General features: G+C 35.0%; 1 protein-coding gene across 1 annotated transcript; it reads left to right on the forward strand.

Moving 5' to 3' along the window:
- The first annotated feature begins 730 nt into the window (after positions 1 to 730).
- On the forward strand, positions 731 to 19,891 carry LOC137400596 (uncharacterized). The gene is made up of 2 exons (XM_068086927.1): positions 731 to 1,747; positions 19,784 to 19,891. The coding sequence occupies exons 1-2, from the start codon at positions 731 to 733 to the stop codon at positions 19,889 to 19,891; spliced, it is 1,125 nt and encodes a 374-aa protein (XP_067943028.1).
- Positions 19,892 to 20,286: the final 395 nt, after the last annotated feature.

Here is a 20,286-nt window from a genome sequence, read left to right on the forward strand (position 1 = left end):
TTTCTTTTAATCATAGAAAATTACTGTTTGTGTTTTTTTGCTCAGTCCCAAGTCTAAAAGCATTAATCATTTTATAATTGTGAATCATTTAAATATAACAGAATTAAACCTGTTTGAAATAAACTGTAAAAGCCGGATTTAACTAAAATATTAGGTCGAGTGTATTCTATGAGGTTAATGGTGTAACTTTTTTAGATACCCAAAATGATACGGCAAATCTACAAAATTACAAAAACATTTAGGTCTGAGATCATCTCAAAAATTTGTTAAAGTAATTATATTATTCTAAAAAAGTATTTGTAGAGAAAAATTACCCCATTTTACATATACTGTAGTTGACCCAACAAAACTTTTTTTGTTTAAATAGCACATTTGATTGTTTTTTTGCGGAAACGAGTTTGTGGTTGTGATTGCTTGTTGTTGTTTGAGAAATTAATTGAGCTGTCAAAAGATAAAACAATTCTAAGTGGTTTTGTGTAACCAGGAAGTATTGTATGAAGCTATAGCTAAAGTTATGGTTTAGGTTATAGTTGAACTTATGGTTGAAGTTATGGTTGAAGTTATGGTTGAAGTTATGGTTGAAGTTATGGTTGAACTTATGGTTGAAGTTATGGTTGAAGTTATGGTTGAAGTTATGGTCGAAGTTATGGTCGAAGTTATGGTCGAAGTTATGGTCGAAGTTATGGTCGAAGTTATGGTTGAAGTTATGGTTGAGGTTATGGTTTAAGTTATGGTTGGAGTTATGGTTGAAGTTATGGTTGGAGTTATGGTTGAAGTTATGGTTGAAGTTATGGTTGAAGTTATGGTCGAAGTTATAGTTGAAGTTATAGTTGAAGTTATGGTTGAGGTTATGGTTGAACTTATGGTTGAAGTTATGGTTGAAGTTATGGTTGAAGTTATGGTTGAAGTTATGGTTGAAGTTATGGTTGAAGTTATGGTTGAAGTTATGGTTGAGGTTATGGTTGAACTTATGGTTGAAGTTATGGTTGAAGTTATGGTTGAAGTTATGGTCGAAGTTATGGTCGAAGTTATAGTTGAAGTTATGGTTGAAGTTATGGTTGAGGTTATGGTTGAGGTTATGGTTGAACTTATGGTTGAAGTTATGGTTAAAGTTATGGTTGAAGTTATGGTTGAAGTTATGGTTGAGGTTATGGTTGAAGTTATGGTTGAAGTTATGGTTGAGGTTATGGTTGAACTTATGGTTGAAGTTATGGTTGAAGTTATGGTTGAAGTTATGGTTGAGGTTATGGTTGAAGTTATGGTTGAAGTTATGGTTGAAGTTATGGTCGAAGTTATGGTCGAAGTTATAGTTGAAGTTATAGTTGAAGTTATGGTTGAAGTTATGGTTGAAGTTATGGTTGAAGTTATGGTTGAAGTTATGGTTGAGGTTATGGTTGAAGTTATGGTTGAGGTTATGGTTGAACTTATGGTTGAAGTTATGGTTGAAGTTATGGTTGAAGTTATGGTCGAAGTTATGGTTGAAGTTATGGTCAAAGTTATGGTCGAAGTTATAGTTGAAGTTATGGTTGAAGTTATGGTTGAAGTTATGGTTGAAGTTATGGTTGAAGTTATGGTTGGAGTTATGGTTGAAGTTATGGTTGAAGTTATAGCTGAAGTTTTATTTTTCATTATAGGGGAAATTATGTGTGAAGCTATAGTAGAAGCTATATTTGAAGTTGTGGTTAAAGCTATGGTTGAAGTTATAGTTAGAGTTATAGTTGATGTTATGGTTGGAGTCAGGGTTAAGGTAATATTTTATGCTTTAGTTAAAATTATGTTAGTTATTTAGAAATACTTGAAAAGTTTAATATTATGTATTACAGTAGAAACTTTCTACTAACTTTCTACAAACTTTTGTTACTAATAAATCTGATCTAAACAGCTGAATACTCTAAAGCATTTAAACCTATACCTCTTTCAGGTTTAAAAACTTAAACTCCTTAATGGTATCAGCTTTAGCAACTTTACTTGACAATAATTACATAAAATTACTACTCTGATCAGGCACTGATAAGGCGTTATTGTTAAGGTCGTTTGTATATTTTTACATCCTTTGCTTTCAATTTATTAAGAAGTACTCGTTCATTAGGTCCAATAGGTTGTTAGTTGAGAATACTTTTAGATGTGTCAATGAGAAGGGGTTGTTTTGTTATTATTGCTACATAAGTTTATTCCTGATGTTGTTTTTGGGTTTGTTTTTTATTCGGCTCTATGAAAAGACTTTTCACCATGCAGTGACTGAAATTTGTGTAAAAAAATATTGATAAGTATTTTTAGGCGGCTCGAAGAAGTGCTACAGGCTAATCTGAGTCAACTTACATATCATATCATCTTTTTAACTCTTGACACCCAATGAGTAGAATCTTAGTCTTACTGTTGCATTTAGACACACTTATTGTGTATGAGTATACTTAACCTCTCTTCACTCCAAGTTTAACATTTTCTCTCTAAATGAAGCATAATCTTTAACTCGTGAGCAGTGTTTTTGCTTAGCTGAATCCACAATCACTAGCATTTATTTCAAGGCTTAATGAACCTTTGGAAATTTCTGTCAAAGAAAACAACATCTAGAGAACGGTAGATATGTTAACTTCATGGAAGTTTGACTTGTTAAACCAAAAAAAGATCTTCAGACACTTCAGGAATTGCAAATTTTTATTAACTCTTTGACTCATTGCAAATCTACATCATGTTCCTGCATATATTATTCCAACGAATAATCTTTCCAAATCTTTGCATCTTTTCACTTTGCCTGTAGTAAATGTTTATTTTACTTCAATTAAAGGTTTCAATATTTTTCATGGTTTGTATGCTCGTTTTTTACAGGCAATTATAGGTTCTCCACTCATGTATTCGTCAAACTATTTATTCCATTTTAATGGCTAATTATTGTTCTTTTTCTTCTTTTTTTTGTTTTACTATTGTTGTATGACCTAATTTAAAAAAACACTTCTATTTGAAATAAAATTATTGCAAAAAAAGATATAAAAATATATAAGGAAAGAGATGCTCTAAGCATCCTTCATTATACTATCTATACATGAACTTGATGCTAGTGCAAATGTAGGTATAAACTTTGGAGTCTGCATGACAGCAAGCCCCTTGGTAGTCTTTGAGTTTATCCAGTTTAGATTTTTTGCTGCCAAAAGAAAATTTCTTCAGTGGAAAAACATGAAAGCGGTTTTGATCCAACAAGATTTACCAGAAATGTTAGTAAAGAAAGCTAACTCTTTACTGAGATGCATTGATATTAAGCTGGGCCGTGCTTGACTATCACTTACCAGAGAATTCCAACCAACTAATTTGAATTTGCACTCTTTGTCTTCAGTAAAATGGTTTTTGTCGGGGTAGGTTTGATTCATATAAAAATAATGAAACTTTTTGAAGAGTGAAAAAAGAGATAGCTCCTGCTACTAACCACTTACAATTCATACACATACCTCATACACATACCTCATACACATACCTCATACCTTTCAAGATTAAAATCGACAAAACCGATCGGGGTGAAAACACTAAGATTCAAGTTGAAGTGTGATTATGATGCTGATTGTTGCACTTCAGCAAACAAACTAGTAGAACAGAGACACCTAATGCTGCAATTTGAACTCAATAGCTGATGTCAGTAACGAGAAAAACAGGCAGCTGCAAAACTAGTGACATCCTTTTAACCACGATCAAGTTTTGGCGATTTTATTATTGAAACACCAATAATGTTTTATAATAATAATAAACATAATGATAATCCTGGCAGTTAGATAACTTCAAACATAAACAACAAAATCAAATGATAAAGAAATTCTGACGATATCTGATTAAATCTACTAAATATTTGTGTAAGTCATGAAAAACTCCCACTATGCACATGTAAGCAAAATATGCAACTTCTTCCTTTTTGGGCATTTGGTAACAGAATAGATTAATGTTTGACATCAACATTTTCACAATATAATTTGTTAGCTGGCCAAAACATAACGCCATAATTTGATCCTGATGTAACATAATTAAATATGAAATCATTAACTTGCTCAATGCTATGGGGTTATCTTATTGGACAATCGACTGCAACAAACATACTTGATCCAAGACAAGCTGACTTATCATAGTTTTCACAGAATTTACTACTGGCGTGTGACATTTTTGTTACTAAAATTGAAAAACTGTTTACAAAGCTACTCAACTAATGACAAAATGCAGCAAAAGTTAGTATTTGTGCTACTATTGCGTCTATGGACCTTTTAAAGAAATCATTATTGATGACTCATATTTAGCATGTTTAACCACTCCATGAACTGAGGGAGACGGGCATTTATATCCACTATTCCAGTCAACATTAATACCTTTTATACTGAACTCTCCTTAATGGGTGAGATAAGAATATCTCGACATAACATTCATACATAATAACAATTTTATAATCAGGATGTATTATACAACTGAATTACTCATCAACATAACAATATAAAATAAATTTACATAGAAGAGTACTGCATGGTTGCCCTATATCGCTGCTGCATACTGATTTACACTATCTACATATATCAACACCGGAATAACAACCACTATCATTCAGCTGACTCACTCTGCAATGGCTTTGTTTTTACGCCAATTCAGGCTATTGTTAGGCAACTTATCTGTTTCGTTTGGCACGTGCAATCTCTGACTGTTCCTGCCTGTGACAAAAATATTATAATATTACATGTATATCTGACATGTTACTTTTCTGTATCTTGTGGCTGGCTCATTGGATACTATAACTTCCTATCAATTATGCGCATGAACATACACGCTTATACGTAAATGCTGTTTTTACAATATGTGTGTGCTTTTAAATAAGTGAGCTATTTAGCCTGTAAGCTAGCCAAGGGGCTGCTAAACAAAGTTGATAGGAAACTGTAAACTCTCGTTGGCTTATATCGATAAGGATCCTTAGAACAGTAAGTCCACAGGGACCACGCTGGGACATTGGTGTCAAAAGTTTAAATTGGTGAAGCACGAGAGAACGATGGGAGATAGTGTCTGCAATTTGTTGGTGAGCCACCAAGATTCGATGGATCATATAAATGAGAGATTTGCTGCCATGGGAAATGTGGTAGACCAGCAGTAAAATGCTCTTGACTCCTTGGATTCAATAAACTTGTAACCTGCAACTTGTAGTTAATAAGTATGCGTTAGAAGCAGTGATAAATAGTATTTAATAATAATGTTGGACAAAAAAAAAAGTAAGTTAAGCAGGTGTATTGGAATCATGGCCTCGGTTAAACATAATATTATCTTCTTCGCTGTCATTTATTGTAGAAAAGTTTGAATGTTGATTGATAGATATTGAATTCAGATGAACTGCTTAAGCAATTATTGCTACTAACATCTAGACAAGATCTGATCTTGATTAATGACTAATTTCAACCAATCTATCTTGTTGATTAATGTAACCACCATCTTTCAGTTGACCTTTCCGAATATGGTAATCTAGAACTAGGGTCTCGTAGGGGATTTCCTAAAGTAAGGAGTGTAAAGGGGTTTCCCCAAGGCCTTATATTTATTTTCAACATGAGAAGGATATAATAGATTATATCTATAGGCCAACATATAAGAATACAAAATAATATCTGACACTTAAAATATAGTCACCCTCGTTTTCTCTCAAAATCGACTCTTTCGCTTGATGTGCTGACACTTCTGTCTGCTATGAAGAAGCTGTATTAGAAGAGTGAAAAATATGTGTGAATATTCATCCTTCTATACGGATTCAGACTTAGCCTTAGTGACCAGGAGTGAAACTAACAGTTTCAGGTCTTTGATGGCGGGTCTTGTAGTTTTGGGGGTTTGTGGCTACTTCTTGTTGTTTTTCGCCAGCGGAGATTTCGAAACTTGTAATCTTTAATCATAAGACTAGATCTAGTACAGATTGGTGCCAGATACAGATTTTAATATTTCATGACGCGAGTTGTCATATGTCTGTGCCATGACTGCAATCTTTTTGGCAATTGTCTGAGATTTCTTTATGCCAAATTCTCATTGTCTTGGTAGTACAATGGGTAGGTTAAAACTGGAAACAGGTTTGTAATGGAGATCCTCTCTTTTCCGGAATTTCTATATGTTGTCTCCGTGAGGATTTATTATGAAAGCTGCAATAGTGATGTAACTTGTTATTCTCTTTATGTCTATCTGTACATGGCGGATATCAGATAACATTGTAATTTTGGTGTCGTCGGTATAATTAGCAACAGTGGCTGTAGTGGTAAAGGTAGAATCAGCAACAGTGGTTGTAGTGGTAAAGGTATAATCAGCAACAGTGGTTGTAGTGGTAAAGGTATAATCAGCAGGGAATCAGCTAAAAATAAAGCAAATTTGCTTATTAGTACTATACTTACTAGTTGTGCCAAGGTTTCATTATAGCCTTATTATAGCTCACAGATTTATTCACAGCAGCGAGAGAATGAGCCGTTTACTTATAATTATTACCTTAGCAGAAAAAGAATGTGGCTAATACTCATCTATAATTTATTGCGAGTCAAAATAAACACAACTCTTAAATTCCGAGATCACGGTGTATTTGTCATAGACTCATGATGTGCAATTGATGATTATAAAATAGCTAGGTTTACATACTGTACATACCTCATGTAATGACTAGCAGTAGATTAGAGGAAATTACTCGGAGATGGCTTGGAATGGTCGTCTTGTTTAGATTAGAATTTCCATTGAAATTAATCGGTAGATAGAGTTTATAAAAATCTGGTGTAAGTTTGGTGAGATCATGGTGAGTAAGTTTTGCATTAAAGCAGTTGATTTTAGTAAAATAAGAAAGCAGCAGCATAAAACTAGAAAAGGGCAGAACAGAATTAAATACATAAAACTTTACTTTAGCAATGAAGGAAAATATTTTGTTACATTTTGAATAAACTAGTCAATTCGGTTGTCTGCAGAGATATGGATTGAGTTCCAACAGATTGACTTATTTGGAATCAATCATTTGAGTGATGTAATAATCTGAGTTAAGTCTCAGTCTAAATTGGTCCTCAAAATTCATGAGTGTAGAGAGCACATGATTCCCAATGCCAACTAAATTAGCTGTCATTTTTGGTTCCCCACCTACTTCAACACCAAGATCTAAACTACCAACCTACGGATGAAGACGATTTTTAATCTACATGGCCAATATCACAGTTCTCTAGTGGATCAGACAACAACAAATGCCATGAGTCAAGACTACTCAGAAATGAGGCAAGTTAACTTGTTCAAAGGATTACGTAACTGGCTTTGACATTCTCTCTGAATGCTAGCTCAACCATAAATTGCTCTTATAACTGGGTTGTGCAACAACTAGCGCTCGATTTGTTTATTACTTCACCTATGAGTTGTTTCATACTATACCTATCAACTTGCCATATGCCATTTTTGTCAATTGATGGAAGCAAAGCGCTGAATAAAGAAAATTAGTAAATTTAACTAAATGAGACATGCTTAAACGTTTTGTTTTGTCTAATCTTAGCCAGATTGCCTGACTACTAGGCTAAGTCTCCACTTAATTAAAAAGTTACACACATTTTATATTGGTTTTATAGTTTATATTCTATTAAGATATTGGTATACTACCATTATTTTTATTCCTAGGAATTGCAACTATATATACAAGATACTGACAGCACATAGCAATTTGTGCACCATCGACAAGATTCGTCAAGGCACATCCTGTAACATGCAAGTGAGAGTGTTTGCGAAAATCATGGTATAAGGTCAGACATGCGACATACGGACAGCTCAGCAGTGACTATATAAACAATCTTTAAGCTACATCAACACACGTCATCTATGAATAACCATCACAGATCTACAACTGACCACCTCGCTGCCTCCAGAAAAGTATTTACTACTGTGATGTCATCTAAGGAGGAAGGTGTGAGATAAGAATATCTCGACATAACATTCACACATAATTGCAATTTCATAATCAGGATTTATTACACAACTGAGTTACTCATCCACATATTAATATACAACAAATTTACATAGAATGGTTCTATGTGGTTGTCCTATATTGCTGCTGCATACTGACTTACACTATCAATATCATCACCAGAATAACCACCGCTGTCATTTAGCAGACTAACTCTGTAATGGCTTGGTCTTCATGCCAATCCATACTACTGTTAGGCAACTGAACTGTTCTGTTTGACTTGTGCACTTTCTGGTTGTTCTTGCCTGTAACAAAAATACCATAATATTATATCTGACATGTTACCTTTTTGTATCTTGTGTTTTGGTCATTGGATATTATCACTTTCTATCAATTATGCACATAAGGATACATGTATATCCTGTATATAAGCGAATGCTGTCTTCATAATGAGTGTGTGCTTTTAACTGAAAGAGCTGTTTAGTCTTTAAGATAGCCAAGGAGCTGCTAAACAAAGTTGATAAAAAAAACTGTTAACTCTCGTTGGCTTATATGGATAATCCCCGTCAAAACAGCAAATTCATGAGGACCACACTGTTACGAATAGAACTCAAATTTAAAGGTTTTCGCTCACTGCTAATTCTCTTATCCATAGTTTATAGATGCTGATAATTCTAGATATTTGTTGGCAGCCTAACCACTCATTACATTAAAATTATTATATGAAGCATTTGAGAATCAAGTTGTCAGGCTGCTCACTACTGAGGGAGCAGTGTGAGAAGATAATATTTTTAAGTCTCTTTAGTTTCTTAAACCACTTGGCATGTCTTTAGCTTAGTCTACTATATGTGAGAACAAAGTAATGTGTGTCGATGTCTATGTCTATGTGTCTATGCTTTTTAGACTTTAAGGTAGTTTTGTCGATGGTCTTATCTCACTCTTTTGCGATTGATCAAAATTGTTAAAGGTTGACTTGCAACAAAATTCACATTACAGTTATTTGGTATCAAAAGATTCGCCATGTCTTACTCTATTGTGTTGCAGGTGCCAAATATGTGGGAATGTGATTAAAAGCTCGTAAAAGCTCAAAAACAAACAGAAAATCGCAGCCACACGAGACCGCCCTAGTTTGGATTCGTTTTCCAAAACAGCTAAAATGTGACGTATGTGTGCTAAAACGGCTAAAATGTGTGCGAGATAGTTTATGTTTACACTTTCATGCATCCTTATTCGTCGAACTATTTTCACAAATATACTTCACGCTTGCGATAAAAACCATGTCTATTGTTCTTACGCGTCTGTTTTACCGGCATCGTAATGCTGCAACTTTGAGCACTGATATCTCAAAACATAGCATAAAAATATGTTTAATATTTTAAATTTAGCTTGAACGATAGCATATCATCCTCTGATAAAAATGATGAGCCTTTTGGTCCGCTATGATGGTTGAAAAATGCTGTAGAAATTGTTCGCGCCATATGGCGGGAATTGTAAGTCACATGATCAGATAATGTTAGTTTCAGTTCAAGTTTGATCTATCGCAAATAGCAAACACGCTTTCTCATATTAAACTTGTTAATTTCAATTCGTCATAATGTCTAACGCGCCACATAGTGTTTGTGCAGCTGCCAAGCTGAGAAGCACCGTTTTTTGGCCAAGAGCTGAGAAAAGACCAGACCTTCACCGGGCATGGAGCAACTGGGTGAAGCTGGATGTGACAAACTATTTATTCGCCTGCTTACTCTTACCTTTGTTTTCGCCAGTTCAAAGACGACATGTTTTCTAACCTGTTAGCATACTCCACATATCACCAAAGCACGTGAGTAATTTATTTTATGAACTACCTGTATTAGTAGTTGTAACTCGGGTTATTTTCTAGTATTCTCCTAATAGTACTGTACTAATCTATATTTAATATAACGATATTAATGTCATTTAATTGTAATATGATATTATTGGTATTTTATCTTTTTAATTACGTGTATTATTCTTATTATAATAACAAAACTAATTCATACTGCATATCTATCTGTAAAACGTAATATATTAATATATAATTGATAAAATAATGTTGTTTCACGATTAATTTCGCCAAATTTCTTAACCCCACTCACTTATAGATATGTTATATAAAATAGTTATTGTCATTTTCTGGTATCATCGTTAATAGCATATTAATATTACTAGATGATTATTATTAGTATTAGATGAAGAGTTTGTGCCAACCACTGAAGACTGGGAAGAGTTTGAGCGCTATGTTGGCCAGCGCTCTGTTGGCCAGCGTCAAACGCTCTCCAATTACATGTAAGATAGAGCTGAACTAAACCAAACTTGACAAAATATAAAGAATATCCATAGAGTTATTACTCACATTTTTATGTTTACAATATCATGGATTCTGATAAGGTTTTGTAAAATCTGTGTCATGATTGCATGGCTATATATTTATTCTTTTTCTGATAAAGCAAATATGATATAATAACAGGAAATGATGTTGTACAAATCTTATTGCAAGTCAACTATTGTGTTGTGATTTCAGACCCGAATCCTCCTTCAAAGAGGAGAAAATAATAGTAAGTGTGACAGCACCCCAGCGACTATTTCACTGTCACGCCTGCGCCCTCCCCTGCTCATTCACGATGGTGCGAGAAGGCGGATGGGTAGAGTCCAAGGTTACACGTGCCTCCTGTCACCGATCGTACACTTGGGAAACAACTGCCAGGGTGAACAGAGCTCACGTCATCAACCCCCTGCTGGCAGCTGCATCGCTCTTTTCTGGCGGATGCCTTACGCAGAACCTCCGTTTTCTGTCACTCCTGAACATCGCGATACCAAGCCACAGCGTTTGCCTCTACCAACAAAGAGAATACTTACATGGTGTAAGTGTTAATATTTACTCATAAACTTGGAAAATGTGAGTAAAAGCTTGGCACACTAATTGAATAACGACATTTAGAAACAATTTTTTTCTTGAAATGAAAATATGTCATCCTTCAAGCGAAATATCTTATAATTTAAAATTCTGATTCTTCATCATAATATAGCACAAAAAGGGGGAAGAGGATTCTACATTCTTAGACTAATGATAATGATACAAATTAATCTTGTATAATGAAGTTTTACAATATTTTACAGTGTATTGCTGAGCAGTACACCCTGCATAATGAGGGATTGATGGCAGCAATCGATTGGGAGCTTGATTTGGCAGGTGACGGTAGATGCGATAGTCCGGGGCACTGCGCACTATACAGGGCCTACACTATGATGGATCAGAGCTGCGGTTTAATAGTCAGCAGCCATCTTGTAAAGGTAAAACTTTGACAGTTTTTACTTCACAGCCTGACAAAAACCCAAATGTTTTAGTAGTTATCAATACATAAACATGAAGTTGCTGATCTAGCTAAATAATTCATTCAAATAATGTGAAAGTGATTGTTGGTCGTAACTTTCTTTACTTTGCAGTCAACAGAGACCACCAGCTCTAACACCATGGAGCTGGAAGGCTTCAAGCGATGCCAGTCCGATCTAATTTCCCACGGCCTGAGAGTGAGGTCCATTACAACGGATGTTGTTACAAAGGTTGTGTGCATACCGCAAGCTTGTGTTTTGGCTTATGCCGCAAATTCGTCGCCGTGAGCGACGGCCTCTACCTGCCTGCTTGGTGTCTAAGATTCGGGCTCTTTTCCCACCAACGGATGATGAAGAAGTGTTTGCAGACTTGCAAACAAGATTTGCGGCATAAACCAAAACACAAGATTGCGGTATGCACAAAACCTTTTCCGAGCATTTGGCGATGGCTCTCCAAATGGGAATAGATTATCTACCAAACAATTATTGAAAAACAATAATTGCTGATCATCAAAATAATCTCGATCTTTATATAATAAAATCATAAAACTAATACACTCTCTACTGTAGTAAGTGTACAAGCCAAATATAACAGTTCTCCTTGTGTTTCACGAGTTCAGAATACGTGTGTTCAACCGATGCATTAAATGTTTAACACAAGAATTGTAGATAATTCATGACACATTAGCATAGCTTTGGTGTTGTTGGCATTAAATGAAAATCCAACTCACTATGATATCGCAGGTAATTATTCCACCCCAACTCAAGGGGTGCAGGCACTACGAGTTCGTCCACACCAGGATGCATACACAGGCATTCATGCTCCCCGCGGTCATGGAGTCGATGCACAAACTCAGCATCATGGCAGCGCAAACATTCAGGAAGAGATGGCATGTCTTGTCAGCGCTTGCAGACACACCACTCTGTAGCCGGTGGTATTAGCTCCTAAAGAAATGAACAGATATGTCTATGCAACCATAGCTAATACATCGGGTCGATGTTATCCAACAGTGTATCAGTGCAGCACTAGATTAAAATTGTTAATGTTGTCATTCGAGAAAAATCTGTAATTATTTTTTCGCAATATGAAACGATAATTATCATTACTAAAATCATATATATAATAATATTCGTTCTATCACTCTCAAGCTAAAACTATTACTACTAGCTAGCTTGGCACATAAGAGCTGGCTAGTGGCAGTGCTTACTTGCTGTGAGGTTTGATTCTGTTGAGAATCAGTTCTTCAGAGTTCTTCAGATAGAGCGTTAGGCTCGAAACGCCAGGGTCTTAACTATTCAGAATTTGGCATTTTTTTATGATCGCAACTGAGACATGTACGCGTACGTTGAATCGTTGGACGGAATGCCCAAGCTGAAACTGTAAAGTAGCGAGCATTTATATTTGATACGGGGTCTTAGGTAAAGCCCGAAGTGTTTCTCACAAACTATCGCTACGATAAGTTTTATATTGAGCTTTTTATTGGCCTTTCAATTCACGCGAGAACATCACGTGACAAGACAATAACCAAACTCCGCGGATACGTCATCGAAATCAAGAGATTCCAATCTACGGCGGCTTTTTGTTTTTGAGCTTTTAAGAGCTTTTAATCACATTTCCACATATTTGGCACCTACCACACAACAGAGTAAGACATGGCGAATCTTTTGATACCAAATAACTGTAATGTGAATTTTGTTGCAAGTCAACCTTTAAGGTAGGGCCACACGTATCGTGTAATTTCAACTAATCTGGGAAATTCCATTCGTACGAAATTTCTGACCTGCCACACGGAGTTTCCCCATCACGGATTCGTACGAAACTAACTTTCAACTAGCTAATCAGAACGTGGTGATAAATTGAAGCCGATTCCGTTTCAATCATTTGCTTCAGTACAAACATGGATGACAATCAAAGGAGAAGAACTGTCTCGCTTGCACCATATAACTTTTCTTTCCCTAACCAAATCTATAAACAGTTCCAGATGGTTGTCTTCCATTTTAAACGCAAAATCAACTCTCTCTCTCTTCAAAACAGATAAAATCTCTCACCCTTATTTTTTTCTAGATATGCGCCAAAGAAAACGACCTTCAACATTTAACTAACCTTTTCAACCGACCAATCAAACAACGATTCATAGGAATTTCTGACGTTTCGTCCAATTCAGGATTCGTTCATCGTGCGCAACCAACGATGGACGAATTTGTCCAAATGTCAATTCGTCCGAATCGCTTCGTCCAAATTTCGCCGATTTTGTGAGAATTTTGTCTCGTGTGGCCCTACCTTTAAAGCAGGTATTTGGTAGTCAATAGAAATTGCACTAAGCATGATGCAGTGCTAATATGGAATGAAGCATGCTGGAGCAGAACTGCACAGGATGAGGTACAGCTACAGTAAAACCTCTAATTGAGCACCACCTTTATTTGAATGCCCTTACTAAAGGAAGGTTGAAAAATAGAGCCCCACCCTTTACTTGAACACCAACTTTATTGGACCAAAACTTTTACATTCTTTGATTTTTACAAACATGTAATAGCAAGTGATCAGTTGAAAAGTGTCTACAAAACCATACCAATAATGACTCGGTTACATTCCTAACAATTAATTCTTTTATTGTTTACGCCTGTATCGAAGTTCATTTTTCAAATCTGAAGCTTTTCGTTTTTCTGTTAAGACTTTGAAAGTAGCACCATAGAAATAATTATCACTGTATCAGGCTAATAGTAGTTTTATGTTTAACACGGTCTTGATACTTTGACGTATGTGAAAAATTGTTTACACTTACGATGGTATATGAACGATTAGTTTTAGGCTAAAAGTGGTGCTTAGCACTTGTACGGCTAAGTTTAACAATTGTGCAAAATGCAACGTGTAAAGGTTTTGCTCAGCTCAAAAATTGGTTTGGACGCTAATATCAACTAGTTCAGCAATCCAGAAGGAGAGTTGTATTCAGAAAACATTCTGCCTTATTGTTTGCATTTTGCCTTACTATTCGCTCTGATTGTTGCACTTACCAAAAGCAACAATCAGAACACAACTGGCTGGGCAAACAATGCAAATATTTTTTTTAAATGTTAATTTTTGTTTTTGCGTTTATTATAAGCATGGTTCATTTATGACATTTGTTTTTGGATATATATCTGTAGCATTTGAAAGAGTATCATTCTATAACATAAACTTACAGATCCATAGCATATTATTTGATAGCACCCTCGTGATTATCTCAACAAGGCGTAAAATAGATCAACGCTCATAGCTCCCTTTCATTGCACTTAAAAAGCTAGTTTTTGCTGCAAACTGTAGCAAACATATCAATAAGTGCACTGAGCTTTTACGCAACATTGTTTAATATACATGTAGTGATAAAATAAAAATATGCCTTTAAATTTTCAATGAAATAAAGAAATTAAAAACTTCAACAAATTGAAAAGAGAGGCACAGGCTATAATATCATTGCAGGTTAATTGCAAGCAATAGATATCAACTGGTAGAAATATGTTCTGGTTTTTAAATGCATCTTTATTTAAAGATAAAGTTAGAGGTAAGTTAGCAGATTTATTGCATCCAAAGGTTTAATATCACTCCGCTCCAAGGCAAGTGCAAAATATAGGCGGCATTTGCTTCTCCCTGAAAGAGTTGAATTTACCTTCCTAAATTTCTGACAAGCTTTTTGAATAATACAATGCCAGCCTTTATTCGACTATCACTACAGGGAAAGGGTTGAAAAATAGAGGGTCATGGCGTTCAAATAGAGGTTCTACGGTATGCTCCATTTTTCACAATACTGGCTTAAAATATAAGAGTAATTAGCACTGTATCAGGGTGACTTGTCTTTATGAAGCGTATGATGCAGATTTTAAGTTCTGCACATGTTTTGTTACTATGCAATTAATGTTCAATGGACATTCGTATGTTGTGAATTAACATGGGTGCTTTGATAGATGAAGATAAGGAAGTCCATGCCAAAAGTCATAGAGGTGCTCCTGAAAAATAGCAATGGCTGAAGTGTGGCTGACTGAAGTGAATGGCTGGCTTGCATGGTATTTTATTGAGCATCATTTGCAAGTCCCATTTCCATCATTTGTGATCATGAAGCATTCAATTTCGATCTTTGAGCAAAAAACTCACTTGATTTGAGGATTATTGTCATTTCCACTTTGCAAATGACTTGCTTGTTGATGTAATCTTAAAAATTAACTGCATGATGGAAACACAGTGATTTTCTGAGTTAGGAGCTGAGGCAGGAACAGGCTAGTTCTACACTGTATATACTTTTCGAAAGTAGCTCATTGACAAGTGATAAAGCAGCAGCTATATATGTATATTAAGTGTGACAATACTGATGAAACATATGCTTTTTCTCATTGCTAATGTGGCAGAAGCGCAACATGTTTAGGCAACTCACTGATAACCGGCAGAGAAACACACTGCAGCTTTGTCATCATGACAATACTCCAGCTTGTCACTTTTTGTGTGTTCATTTCTATAATTACCGTTGGAAAGGGTCAGGTAAATCTTGGGGGTTATGATCCAACGACTCAAATTTCGAGACTCTGGGTGTTTGGTAAGAGTACCCCAACAATCAATGATGCTAGGTCTACTGCAACATGCCCAGGTAATTTTAAGCTTACATCTAATCAGACTCTACCGGGCATGGTTGTTTCTACACTGTATGCAAAATGGCTTTGATGCGGTTATAGGGGGCAATACTCAATGTTTTAGCAGTATGTAGGATAAACATATACAATACCAAGGGATTTTTCTAGTTTCTCTGTTAGAAATTTTAATTTATGTGTTTGCTCAAATAGGAATGTTGTTTCAGCTACTCAGTTTTATATACAAACACTTATATAGTCTTTGTATCTCTGTATACTTTCACCTACATCTTGTCTTTCAAAGTTGAGGGTCTCCTATAGAGTCTGCTATCATGCTTCCCTAGTCTTTCACCCTGCACTTCTTTTCATAATCCATAATCCATCTATTTGCTAGCCATAACTGGTGCTGTTTTATAGAGTGCTGCCTCTCTGCTCCTGTAAGATTGCCAAACCTCTGCATTGACAGATGTAACACTAATATTGGTACAAAATATTTTTATGTCACTCACCATTCCGATGGGCAGCTTATTTTGTTAAATCCTTTTGCCTTCTAGAGTAAATTTTTTCCTGTTAGCTAAATATAGTGGGATCGACATTGGCAATAAACTTGAGACCTTATTTATGAGAAAGTATCATTCTAGTCTTTATCCATTGCCAACTGACGGCTAGGAGCTGCATTAAACAGAGTTGTTTGCTCTTGATCGCTCAAAAGCAAGCTTGGGCCATTGAGATTTTTTAAATAAGAAAATTGTCTCATGAAGTTTTTTCTATAAGTAAGCACACATCTTTGTGAGCTAATGTAAAATAAGATCAGCTCACAGTCCTTTATCATCCCTATACATGCTGCACTCTGCCACTCAACATTCTATTAGAAGCAAGCAGATTTCTTGAAAGGGCATAAACATAGGCATAAATCTAATGCAATCTAAGTTGCATTTACTATCATAGCTTATGCTCCTACTTTCTGTTGCCAACTCTGCAGCGCAATAGCTTCTAGGGTCCAAGAAGTTATTTTCTCTCAGATAAAAGGCAAGCTAAAATAATAAGTGTTTTACCGCAGCAATAGCTATAATAAAGCAAAGGTTTTAAAAAATAAAATTCCACAAAATTTTATCAAAACTCATCGGTATTCTTTTATCATTACCAATTTTTTTAATGCTTGAGGTGATCTGACTCGAAATGTTTGAAGATTAAAGTTGACAAAACTTGATTAGTTGATAACTGCTATTGCATTCAAGTTGGAGCATTACGTGTCTCTATTCTGTTAGTCTCTTTGCAAATATAGGCATCATAATCACACTTTCGCTTGGTCTGAGTGTTTTAACAACAATCAAGTTTGATTAATTTAAATCCTCTTTAATGCCTTTTTACGGGAATTTATGCAAAATCTATGATCGACTGCCGCGGATGCATGTTTGCGGAACTTACAGTGGCTGTGTAGTAACTGAATATCATTGATTTGTCACAACATAACCAAAGATTTGTGGTACTTTTATGACATTGGGAGTGATGTTCAAAATACTTTTTCATATTTGGCCTATATTTACAAAGCAAATTATAATTTTTGATGAGAAATTTCAAAATCCAAAACATACATTTTATTTACCAATTGAACTTTTTAGTTGTAAAATGGCTTCCACAAGCACCTATCATGTTAGAAAAGAAAAGAGGTTTTTGTTGATGGCATTATAGATGATTCAGATTCAGACTTGAGTGAATACTCAGATAATGAATCCCAGCACAGACTCGGATGGTTGTAAAAGTGTTGTAATAGTAAGGAACCTTGTAGAGGGTCATAATAGCTTCGTAGCAGTCTTAAAATCACAAAGCTTTAGCAATACACAATACAGTACAATACAGTTCAAATTCCTAACTTCAAGTACAATCTCATTGCCTCTATAATCATTAAAATTATAGTTAGAACTCGATGGCAATTACAGGCAGATTTGCAATGATTATGCTAAACTAATGAGAGTATACATGAAAAAGCCTGCAGTTAGACATGTTCTATTAGACTTAGGTGGCACAATAATATTCCCACAGCACGCAGATAATAAAGACATTTAGCATATTGGAAATGAAAAGTTTATTCAAATAACACAATCGTTTTCATATTTTGTTATTACCACTAAAAATGTTCGGTTTTAAATCAATTCTTGTTGGAAATTTTTAAAACGCTAAAACAGCAAATACAGTAAAGCCTGTATTAGAACACCACCTTTAATTAAACACCACTTTTGACCACTATTTGGCCTCCACTACTTAATATTCTTAATCTTTATGAACCCGCAATAGCAAGCGAACAGTGGAAAATTGTCCACAAAACCATACTAATAATGATTTGATTACATTGATAACAAATAATTCATTCGTTGTTATTTCTAGTATCAAAATTTGTTTTTCAAGTCCCATGTCTCTACAGTTTTTTTGTTAAAACTCTGAATGCAGCACTATATAAATAATTAGTAACTCTATCAGGCAAATAGTAGTTCTGTATTTAATGTGATCATCATACTTTGATGTATGTGAAAATTTTTTCACATTTACAGTAAAAATTGTGCTACTACATTTTTTAAAGCTAAAAATTTGAAGCTATTTTAATTACATGTGGTTTATCTTTATTTGTGCGGGAAGTGTATACATGTATAATAATCTAAAGTGCATTACATAAAAGTTTTGTTCTGCTAAAAAAATAGTTTAGATGCTAATATTGATTAGCCGAGCGGTGCAGAGAGGAGTTGAGATCAAAAGACACTTTGGAAGGTATTGAGCAGCCAAAAGAATATGATATAGATTCAAACAAAAGCAACAATCAGAATGCAATTGGCCGGGCAAGCGATGCCACTATTTTGTATTCAAAATGTTAATTTTTGTTACTGAATGTATTATAAATATAAATTATAATTATAAATATAGCTTGTTTATGTCACTTGTTTTTGACTATTTATTTTTAACATTTAATAAATTATTATTTTGCAGTTTTACAGCATATTATTTGATAGCATCACTGTGGTAACCTGAACTCGGCTTTCAACGGGTCTACACCTGTCAATCCTTTACTATTGCAAACAAAACACCAGTTTTGTCTGCAAATTCTTGCTAACATCTCAATATGTGCAATGGGTTTTTATGCAACTACTGTATGTTAAATATAGTTATAAATTGAAAACATGCGTTTAAATTTAGGTTGAAATAAAAAACTTGAAGGCTCCAACAAATTGCAACACAGGCGATAAGATTGTTGTAGGTTAATTGCAAACAATAGATATCACCTGATATAGACATGTATTAGCTTTTCCATGCATATTTATTTAGAGATCTACAACGGGTTGGAGGTAAGTTAGTGAATTTCTTGCATATAAAAGGGTTTATGTCGCACCACTCAAAAGAAAATGCAAAAAATAGGCGACATTCGATTCACCCGGGAAAGCATTACCTAAATTTATCTTTTGAAAATTCTGACGAGGTGTTTAAAAATGCAAAACTAGCCTGTTTAAACATCCCTTCTAATAAAACACGACTTTAAGGAAAGGGTTAAAAATAGAGCAAAATGGCATTCAAATAAATGTTTTATGGCAATCCAACTAAAATTTGCTTGGAACTTGAAATAGCTCTATTGTAGAGTTTCAGAGTTAAACAATATATTTTCAAATCAGATCATTCATTAGCAACTTTATGACTATCAGTCAGTGTTGGCAATCCTTGTAGATCTTTACAGGCACAGTAGGTTGTTGTGCAACATCTATTTTGGAGCATCATGAAACAATGCTCTACGTCTACTCAGATACACAGTAATACTTGGCAGAAGTTACATGGTTTAAGGGAGCTGATGGAGAAGAACTCTTTACTCCTAGAAACTGCTTGCAGATCATTTTAGAAAGATACGAAACATTCTTGGTGTGTTTCATAAAACTGTTTAAATCTTCAGTTTTTTTTCAACAGATGGTTTTTACGTCAGCGACTGCTACTGTCAGGATGGATCTACGTGTGACGGTGTTTGGTTGGCCTCCACTAGCCAGTGCAGTGCTGTCCACAAAGGGAACGTCTTGAATGTGGGAACAGTTGTAAGTTTATATAACAGCATTAAATATACCATTTGTATTGTCTTTTTCACTGCAACTACCTGTATAGCAGCTCAAAAGTCCTCAATGTACGTTTTTTCATTATTGTGTTGTATTAGCCAATGAAACCGTTTTTTCTTTAGGAGATGGCTCGCTGCAAACCGATGGATGGGCGAAATGTAACAGTAGTGCAAACAGCTAGAACATACCCTCTGCCAACTTTGACCTGCCCTTCAGGGTAATGTAGCATGTCTTTTTAAAAAGTATAATTAAAAGTTGTTGATTGTCAGACTAATGTGACACTTTATAGATTTATTCAGTTCATTGATGCTAAGTTAGCAAACTGGCCTTTATTGTCAAATCTCATTCTAATAGCTTTCTTTT

This window comes from Watersipora subatra, chromosome 7 (assembly GCF_963576615.1).
Source record: "Watersipora subatra chromosome 7, tzWatSuba1.1, whole genome shotgun sequence".
Classification (NCBI taxonomy): Eukaryota; Metazoa; Bryozoa; class Gymnolaemata; order Cheilostomatida; family Watersiporidae; genus Watersipora; species Watersipora subatra.

Bases quoted from the DNA above. Each gene is read 5' to 3' on its own strand.
- LOC137400596 (XM_068086927.1), top strand. From the start codon at position 731: ATGGTTGGAGTTATGGTTGAAGTTATGGTTGGAGTTATGGTTGAAGTT. The intron at 1,748-19,783 runs GTAATATTTTAT...TTTTTTCAACAG, and splicing joins TGGTTGGAGTCAGGGTTAAG to ATGGTTTTTACGTCAGCGAC.